Consider the following 10,347-nt stretch of genomic DNA (forward strand, 5'->3'; position numbering starts at 1 on the left):
TGTACCTCGCCAGGTAAGTACCTGTTGTGACAAAGTCCTTCTGGAAACCCAGAGTTTCCAGGAATTGTCATCTCACGAGGAAATTCGAGTAAGAACTTCCCAGTGACACAATCGGCACAAAGCTAGCCACAAGACCTTCACAAGAACAGTATTAAGGCTGTTACCTGTTTACCATAAATAGTTCTATATATAAAGTGTTGTACATCATAAAGAGCCGTTCCAACATCACAAGCCTCTTCAAGATCTGACAGCTGTAATACTGTATCCCTGAAATTAGAGTCCTACTTTATGCAGATGAACTTGAAAAGAACTCGAGCTTTCATCTGTGGCTGAACAAATAATCCATTTTAAATCTATTTCAGTTTTTACAGATGTTGATTCTGTCATCTATACTAGGTCTTCGAAGAGACTATGTAACCAGCCCAGAAAGTAATATGATTCCAAGAACGAACTACCGAAGAACAAAAGTAATTTTGTTTTTGATTATTTCATGTCCTCCTAGTCATCTGACTGTGTGAAGTTACCCTATTTCTTTGAGTTTTCTGGTTGAGGCCAAAATGTTTTCTGGTTGAGGCCAACCAGAGTCTTGGTTAAACAGTTTTATGTCCTTCAGGGTCATGCCATTGCCCTGAGGTCTTTCCTCTGAGAAGGAGGACTAGACCACAGCTTTTTCAAGCTGTTGTCTCGCCCCTATATCTATTTACACCTGTGGTGTGATGTCCCCCAAGACCTTTGTATAACCTTTTGTTCAGTTGCTCTTGAATTTGCCTCCTATGTTTCCTTCATTTTTAGCCAAATCTCAGTTGTGCTTGTGTATGAAACTAGTTACAATATCAGTGTGTGTACATCTTCCTGTTTTTTCCTCCAACACTTTTTTTTTTCATTTTTTGTTCCAGAGTGAAATGAGTGAAATGCAACAAAGCAGAAGTGGATCAGTGATGGATGATGAAGAAAACCTAGCTGTGTTACGGAGGTGGGTACAGCTTGGCAAACAACTATATTTGAGTTGAACACAATCTACTACTATGTTTGGTTAAGGGTCAGATAAGAATCTGAAGTTTCATGAGCTTCTGGAAATAAATGAGTTGTATTCTGTCATATACAATGGAAGATTTTCCCCCCTTTTTAATCTTCAGGTTTATGTGAATTTTGCTTGTACCATATAGTTTAGCTTCACTTCATTGAGGCTGATGTTCCATTATAAGCACACTAATGTAAAATTATGTTTCAGATGTTTATTCAAGTCTTAAATAAACCAATAATACTTTCATCTTCATAATTCATATTTCTGACATAAGGCTTTTTAAGCTTTTATTTGAATTAATTACTTCTGTCTGCCCCATTATATGTTACAAAATTAGCTTGATACAAATCTAGAATTGTTACAGAAGAGCTTGCAGAGTCAAGTGTCCTACCTCACCTATTCAAAAAAAAAAAGCTATACTATAGCTAAGCTAAGCATTGGCATTTAGTCCATGTGTTCATGAATATGCAAGGAAGCCATTCAAAATCATAAAATATATTGCTTGCTTGATTATTTTGGGGAGAAAATCTAATAAATACAGGCAGGGATACATTCATTTTTTCATATGCCATAAAATACAAGATGATTTGAGTATAAATTGACCAACAATAAAAATCTGTATTTCTTTGCGCACAAAGTTTTGTCCAATTCCAGCTCCTGTAGTATTTCCAGACACAACATAACCCAGATTTAGAATGAGTGGGGCTTAAAAAAAGAATAATAATCCAAAGACTCAGTTTGTGACAGTACTTGCAATATTTGAATTGTGTGCAAATATCATAGTTCCCCCTGGCTTTCCATCTCAGGCCAAAATTTTTACCATAAATATATATTTAAATGCTAGATTACATATAATTTTGATGGAAATTATGTAGCGTTCATAGCTGGCATTTTATTTTATTAGTCTAAGGAAATAAACGAATTCTCCTTGATTTTGTTTGCAGGCATGTAATTAATGAACTTATTGAAACAGAACGAGCATATGTGGATGAGCTTCTATGTGTTCTTGAGGTAAGTATATTACTAGTTATACATCTAATAGGTTCTTATTTGACACTAGAGTATCTTGACACGTACCAGTTTTGCATTAAACAATCTGACCTCTGATGGCATGTGTGGGGTTTTTTTTCTTTCCTCCTCCTCCTCCTCCCTTTTGCTCATTTTTTTTGCATCCAGCTGAGTTGTAGTTATTTTTCATTTCCAAACCCTCATCCCCATTAACTCTCTCAAATTTCCATCAAGATATCAGTTGTCTGCTGAAACCCCAGGTGAAATGTTCATTTAGTTCTTGGGTCTGACCTGATTTTTTCTTCTTTTTTTTTTTTTTTTAATCTCTACATCATCTTTGCAGCATTTGGACCTTCAACTCCTCATCTTTTTTCTTCACTCCCACTCCTTTTTTTTGATTCAAATGGCTGAAAAACTGTGCTACTTGTTTTTAGTACCTTTTGCAAGGTCTAATTTAGTCTGACATTTGGCAATTTTCATTTTCTTTCTATACTTCATGATTGTTAAAACTTAGATTTCATTGCTGATCAGTTCTTTTCTCCTTTTAGAAGAATTTCATTGCTGAACAGTTCTTTCTCCTCTTTCCTAAAATCCTCTTTGAGGTTGTTATTAATCCAGTTACCACTGTAGCTCTTTCTTCTGGATTTTTCCAGATAAAATCTCCAGATAGAGTGTTTACTTTTCATTTAAAGACGTTTTCTTGAAAGAAAATATCTTTTGTGCTCAAGCCTTTGAGCACTTCAGTTGAGTCCTTCATTAATTATTTTCCTTAATTTCTTTAGATGTTGCTCTTTTAAAATTTTAAATCTTAATTACATACCTATTCTTGTTTATCCTTCCATTTAATGAGAACTGAATCAGCTCATAGTTATGCATGATCCAAGAGTATTTTTGTGACCAGCTCAAGTGATATCCTCACTTGTTCAAAAAAAAAAAAAGTGGAGGGGAGGGCGGAGCTTCCATCTTCTCAATTCAGTGAGTGTTTGGAGGAGAAACCTGTTGGCTATCATATCATGGAATATCCAAATGAGTTCATTATTAGTGATATTTGTTCTCTAATCTATTTTAAATTAAATTCTTCCTTTGTCATCAGTATAATGTACCTCTTCAAGAAGGACTTGTATCATTCTAATTAATTGTCCTGAATCCCTGGCCCAAGTCTTTCAGGAAACAGCTGTCTCTTCATCAACAGTGTCAAATGCTATGAAGAGGTCCAGGCAGATGAGGACTGGTCTGCTTTATATCGGATCATCCATCTGTACCACTGAAGTGGTTTCAGTCTTATTTCCCAGACCAAATCCAGCCTGTCCTTTCTTTGAAGTAGAAACTTAAATTTGATTATTTCAATTTTGGTCTTTGTCTACCTTGGGGAGATTGCTTTGAAATGGAGAGGAAGGCTTGATTTGTGAGTAGTTTTGCACTGATTAATACTGAAGGTGCATTTCTTTGTTGGTTGGCTGCACTATTGCCTATTTAAAAGGTAAAAGAGTCCTTGTCTGAATGATGTATTGGCTGTTTCAAGCAGTAGGAGTACTGGTTGTGTTTACAACCCCCCTACATAAGCAAGAAAAGGTGCAGATCAAATTTAGAAGTCTTGAAATTAGGGAACTATCAAATTCATGGCATATGTGGGGTGCATTGTGGCTCCTTTAATGCTGCAGTTTCCCATGCACCCTCCCCCCCCCCACTCTCTCTCTCTCTCTCTCATTGGTGGAGGAGCCCCACTTGCAGCTCGCTTCTCATCAGTGGGGAGGCAAAAACTGTGGTTTTTAAACATGGTGCCTTTATGACTCCCATCACTTATTGGCTGAGGGGCCCCAGATAGCCCAGCTGTTTGTTTCTGACTGGCGGGGAGGCAAAAATGACACCATGTTTAAAACCATGGTTTTAGCTTCCCTGCTGATCAGGAGGAAGTGGCAGGGACTTCTGTGGCCAGGAGGGGAGGGGGGAGCTAGGGGCAAGGTGCACATGGGGGAACATACAAAATTAAAGGAGCCACCATATATTCTACTTCTCCCATGAATTTATGTCCCTACTTTAAATGTAACTCCATTATGGTGTCCAGAACTTATTGAAGAGTGAAGGTATTTGTGACTGCTGTTTTTAAGTGGGCTTCCCAAATATACAAGACCTCTACAACATGGAATGATTAGTTCTTTGTAGTGCTTGGTCCATGGCTCTAATGTGTCTTACAGGCACTCAGGTTTGATGAAGCATTTTATTCCAGAGGAGAGGGATTTGTCAGCTTCAACAGAAGCTTATTGGAAAGGTCTTCTTGGCAATGTAATGCATTATCAACATAGGCTTTGATGCATTCTTTATTTCCTCCTGTCTCTGGCAGCCATTATCTTTCTACTACTAATGCTTGAGTATCTGTTCTCTCTCTTCATCCAGTGCCAGGTGTTATAAAACCAAGGAGACCCGTGCATGTAATGTGTGCATGTGGCAGGGGAACAGAGGCTGTCTGAAGTCGGTGTTAATGATTGAGACTAGCATACAATGATGATGGTCCTCCAGATTCTTTACTCTTTGTCCTGCAGGTGGAGCACTGCTATTAGCAAATGGGCTGTGGAATTTTTTGGAGTCTGCGAATTTCTTGCAAAGGAATTGGGAATGTTAATCTTGTTGCCTTGGTCCTGGAAGGTCTCTGACTACTGCCTAAATGCAGTCTGTCCAAAATAGCAATTTGGAATGTCCTCAATCTTGACATTTAAGACAAAAATCAAGTCCAGGGTGTGAAAGCCATAGGGGAAAGCATGTGAGAACATACGTGTTTAATCTCCTGGGACAAATCTGGGGTACTTTACCACCATTTCCAGGAATGTATGGATAAGCTCCTTTTATGAATCCTCTAGTCTTCAAATGAGCCTGAAATCAGATAATTTTTGCTTTGGTTATGACTACTAAATGAATACATTCAGATGGATATATTTACCTGAGGGATGTCTCTTGGAGTGGGTATTTGCAGCAAGATGAATTCAGAGCTGCCTTACGCCTTGTCCTGTTAGGGTCTGAGAAGCAGGAACTTTCAATAGTTTATCCTTAAAACGACAAATTCTGACGAGTTCTTGGTACACAAAAGCCTTGTTTTTTCTATGTATAATCTATCTGGAAATCACTATGCTGGGGCACTGTCCAGTGTTGCCAGGACTGGAGACAAGTGATAGTGATCTAAACCCCTTATGTAAATTCTCCCTTCCTAATTTATGCCATGTTCACTGGCCAGAGAATCTGTCCCAGTATGCCTAATTGGGAATGTCTGAATCTGATGCACTTAAACTATACTGTATGTGCTACATGCTGAAAATGGGCTCTTCAGCATGACTTTTATTGCCTGCAGTAGTATATAGCTGTAGGTTAGTGTTTAGAGTCAAATTGGTACTATACCTTACCTTTCAGAGTATAACCTGCAATTTTAGCTTTGAAGCTAAGAGCTTAAATGTACAAACATTTTTAAATCACAAATTCTCTGAACTGAATAAGGCAGGAGTTAAATTAACATTAGCCTGGGTATTGTGATTCTATAAACTGCTGCTTGTTTATTTTTCTACAGCATTCAGTATTTTTTCAAATTTTCTCTTTAAATGGGTATAGGTTTCACTTAAGTGGTAGTAAAAAGAGGTGCTTTTAAGGTTCACTATTTTATCATTTATTTTGAAATCTTGCTTTGCTGTTTATAAGCAGCTAACAGGTTGACTTTTTAGTAAGGGACAGGTGTTGGAACTAAATTAAGCTACTTAATCTTCCTTTTTCTTGTGTCATAGGGGTATGCTGCTGAGATGGACAACCCCTTAATGATGCATCTTATGTCACCAGGACTCCAAAATAAGAAGGATATTTTGTTTGGGAACATGGAGGAAATTTATCACTTTCACAACAGGTTAGGAAGTCATGTTCAATTAAAAAAAAAAAAAAAAAAGAGCAGTGTGCTGGTGGGCAAGGCTGAATGTTTTAACTGCTTATGAAAAACTTTAATACCATGGACAGACTTGCATTTGGATCACTCTGAATCCCAGTGTGTTCCAATTTGGGCTCCATGTGTAACCCCACCCTCTCCCATGCAGCACTTCAAAATGTCTGCGAAGACATACAGGCTAGGGGCAGAAGTTGCACAGAACCAGAAGTCCAGCACATGTAAACCAGTTTCAAAATGACTGAAACTAGTTTGAGATGAACCTAGTTGAATATGGTATCAGACTTACCTAATTTAGGTCAAACTGGTTTATGGAACTTGTGTCCCAGATCCCTTCCTGGCTCAAGTTAAATCACAGTCCCCCAGCATCACAAGATGCTTTGCAGCCCTGGGCTGGGCTGCGCAGTCTGCTCAAGCAGAGAAGGGTTGGCCCCACCTTTCTGCTCTCTAGCCAGAGCAGTGAGGGCTAGCTGACAAGGGGAGGGGGGTGGAAAACCCAGCTGGAGACACAGCCCATCCATCTGGTGAAGGGGAGAGCAGCTCCTGCCAGAATTTTTCCTGCTGGAGTGGAGGGCACAGGGAACAGCAGGCTCAGGCAGAGGGGGATTAAACCCCCCCACCTCCCCTCTCCCACCAGCACGGGACCCCAGCTGGGGTCTGCCTAGCTTTTCTCCCCTGCTTGTGGCTCAAAACAGCCTGGGCCCCCCAGAACCACCCTCCCAGCCAGGGGGCAATCCTGCTGCACCTTCCCATCCACTGGGGCACGGGTTTCACTTGGAGTAGCCAAGAAGCAAAGGCCAGATCAGGCAGCGGGAGTGAGGGGAGCAAAACTGGCCCCAAACCCAAGTGGGAACATGCACAGAGGGATTGCAGTGTTAGCAGCTCCATCCTGGATGTGTGCCCTGCTGTGCAGAGGGACCCAGGGGAAAAGGGTCTCATCCCTGCCTTGCTTGGTGATGGTCATTTCAGTCTGATACCAATGGAACTCGAGCCACCAGAGCAGCTGGTTGCAGAGGAAGACCTGGACATAAAGCCCCATGACAGAGCCAGCCACACTGAGGGTGCCGGGCCTGTAGAGGCTGGCCACTGGGTAGGTGCCACCTGTGCTGGCCCATGCCACAAAACTGGCTGGTTGCTAGGCAGGCAGCAGCAGGGAAGCCACCTGGGGGCAGAATGGAGCTGCAGGGTGCCTGGTACGTGGGGCCATGGTGTGATGCCACCACCACCAGGTAGGGGAAGAGCGAGCAGGGTGTGCCTAGCTCAGCACTTTGGGGTATGGCAGGTAGTAGCTCTCAGGGCTGAAGCCATGCAGCAAGTACCATGCAGAGCAGAGCCCAGAGGGATTGTGGCAGCTGCAGCTCCATCCTGGATGTGAGCTCTGCCAAGCAGAGGGACCCAGGCTGCTGGAGGGGGGGCAGGAGGTAGGAAGGGGGCTTGAGTGAGTCTGCGCTAGCCTGGGGCAGAGCACGGCTGAGCCAAGTGTGCAGCTGGGCAGTGCCCGGGTTGACCCCTAGCCCCCACAGTGGCTCCTATGGCATGGGCTCACCCCAGCAGCACCTGGACAAGAGCACCAAGAAGCCAGGTGGCTCAATCTTGGAGGTTGAGCCAGACCAAGCACCAAGCTCCTTTTGTAGGCTCTAAGGCAGATGGGCACAAGGGCTTCCTGGGCAGTGAGGAGGAGCTGGCCATGCCTGCTGCCACTGCGCAGTACTTGCTGGATGGCCTCATCTTCAGGCGCTACTATCTACCATCCCCTGGGCCACTGGGTGCTGAGCTGGGCATACCCCACTCACTCTTCCCCTACTCGGCCAACACTGGTACAACATGGCCCTGTGTACCAGGTGCTCAGCGCATGGCACTATCCGTATGGCTCTCTGCTGTACCCAAGTGGCTTCCCTGCTGCCACCACCATCTGTCCACCTCCCAACTGGCCGCAGTTTGGCAGTGTAGGTGGTGCCTACCAGTGCAGTCATGGCAGACCCCCTGGTAGCCAGTGCCTGCAGCAGGCTGAGTGCCCTTGTCATGGCTGGCTCAGCCATGGGGCTCCGTGCCCAGATCTTCCTCTGTAACTGACCACTCTGGCTCAAGTTCCACCAGCACCAGACCAAGATGATCAGCACGAAGCAGGGCAGGTAGGATCCCCTTCTCTGCCCCCCAGCCTTGGGTCCCTGTACTCAATGGGGCTCACATCCAGGATGGAGCTGCCACCACTGCCGCGATCTCTCGGTGCTCTACTCTGTGCATGTCCCCACCTGGGCTTGAGGCCAGTTTTGCTCCCCTCCCTCCCCCTGATTTGGCCTTTGTTTCTAGGCTGCCCCAAATGAAACCCCTGCCCCAGTGTCTGGGAAGGCACAGTGGGATCACCCCCTGGCTGGGAGGGGGGCTCTGGGGGGCCCAGATTGTGCTGAGCCACAAGCAGGGAGTAAAAGCTGGGTAGACCCTGGCTGGGGTCCCATGAAAGTGGGAAAAGGGAGGCAGGGGTGTTTAATCCCAGTCTCTCCCCACCTTATAAACCTGAGGCACTGCCTGGGCTGCCAGCTGGCCATGCCCCCCACCGCTTGGGGACAAGCCTGGCAAGGGCTGCTTCCCCCTCCAGGCATACCCTGGCTGGAGTTCCTGCAGGCCAGGGTGGGGGTTATAACCCCTCCCCAATCATATTCAGCCTGCTGGGACCTGGCTGCACTTCCCCTTCCAGCCACTGCCAAAGGGAAGGGAGGGCTCACTCTAGTGCCCACCAGCTTCTAGCCTACCACTGGAGGCATGTGGCTTATTTCCAGAATCAAAAGTGACTGTTTATTCACTTGCTTGTAAGTTCAATCTACACAGTTTAGACTAACCTGCAAAGATTGAATCAATTCAGGCTTGGGGTTTTTGAATGTCTGTACTTAGCCACAGAGGCACTGGCAAGAATCCCTGCATGCCTCTCGGTTGCCAGTGTCCAGAGGTTGTCAGGGACAGCCAAGTGCACAGGACATCCCTTATTGACTGTCCAGCCCCAAAAGTGGAGCTACTATAATGCCTTACTAATAGGAAAGAAGAAAAGAGCAAGATTTTTCTTTAAAGGAAGTTAGATATCTCCCTACATTTTAAAATCTTTCCCTAACTTCAAATGGGAAGGAAAACCAGAATTTGTATCAACTGCTATAACCATCTTATCCCACCTTTTAGTATTCTTATATGTCATATTCTGTGTCAGAGCCTGCTGATTTTTTTTTACTATACTCAGGTAAATTATCCTCTCCCAGAAGTTTGAATTAGTGCCAACTGTGTGGCAGATGCTTCTAGCCAGATTTGGAGCTTAAAAGTGTAAACTTTAAAAGGAAAAATAGAAGTATAATTTCAAAATATTACGCACAATAAGCAGTTTTATTCATTGTTTGGATTTAACTAGACAGCAGGATTTGGCTCAAAACTTTTAAAGGACCATTATCAATTTTTAAGTCACTCACTTTTAAAAATTAAAAATTATTTTGAATGTAATGCCCTTGAGCCCACCTTGCATCTTATGTAGTTTTACAAATCCTTTTAAAAATACATTTCTTTAAACATTTTTTCTTTTTGGACAAATGATCCACACAAACAACAAAAGAATAGGCCTGCATTGGCCATATAGTGCAAATGGCTTCATACAAAATATTGCCCAATGTACAAAATGTAGATAAACCTAAAGATGTATTATTTTTCCTAATTTCTTTGAGATTTTGTAATAGTGATACATCCACCAGAAAAATGCATTTTAAGTTGATGCAAATGGCTTAGCAAAAATATGTTGCTTTTTACATAACAAATATGCATATTTTATATTTACATTTTTATAAAGTGTATTGTTTCCTAAAGTCTAGAAAATGAATGCAAAGTACATGAACACAAAATGTAACTATTTTCATGTAGGCTATCTTATCATATGGTATCCTAAAATCTTTTGTAGAATATTTGTGAGAGAACTGGAAAATTACATCGAATACCCTGAGCTGGTTGGAAGATGTTTTCTGGAAAGGGTATGTATCACAAATATATTGTAACAGAATGTGTTTTGTTAAGTGTCCATAGTGTTTTACTCTGTAATGGCAGCTGCTTGAACTAGGTGGATTTACAGCTAGCACTCTCATTACAAAACTGGGACATTTTTACACAACAGTTGTCTGCAGTTTCCTGTCCTTTAGTTAGAGTACCGAAGGAATCCAAACAGAAGACATTTTAATTAACTTATCTGCAAATGTCTGAAAAAAATAATTTGCTTGCTGAATTACCTTTGTCTTATCTGTATGCTGAAAAAGAAAGTGTTTTACTAATGTCTCCATTACAATCACTGATGGTATGTACAAGCATTACATTTAAATCAAAATGCCCAGTCATGCAGTTGTTCACAGAGCTCAAATTGCTTTAAAAAAAAAAAAAAAAA

The 10,347-nt window shown here is 42.6% G+C and overlaps 1 protein-coding gene across 5 annotated transcripts in view; it reads left to right on the plus strand.

The window, feature by feature from the left end:
• MCF2L (MCF.2 cell line derived transforming sequence like) overlaps window positions 1-10,347 on the plus strand; it is a 270,182-nt gene that overhangs the window by 200,109 nt on the left and 59,726 nt on the right. For all 5 annotated transcript variants that reach the window (XM_019524969.1, XM_019524968.1, XM_019524970.1 and 2 more), the window contains exons 14-18: window positions 397-467; window positions 897-973; window positions 1,969-2,035; window positions 5,797-5,912; window positions 9,874-9,943. In XM_019524969.1, coding sequence (XP_019380514.1) covers window positions 397-467; window positions 897-973; window positions 1,969-2,035; window positions 5,797-5,912; window positions 9,874-9,943 — 401 coding nt within the window. The remainder of the gene's footprint in view (window positions 1-396; window positions 468-896; window positions 974-1,968; window positions 2,036-5,796; window positions 5,913-9,873; window positions 9,944-10,347) is intronic.

This window comes from Gavialis gangeticus, unplaced genomic scaffold, assembly GCF_001723915.1.
Source record: "Gavialis gangeticus isolate Ggan-Ray unplaced genomic scaffold, GavGan_comp1, whole genome shotgun sequence".
NCBI lineage: Eukaryota > Metazoa > Chordata > Crocodylia > Gavialidae > Gavialis > Gavialis gangeticus.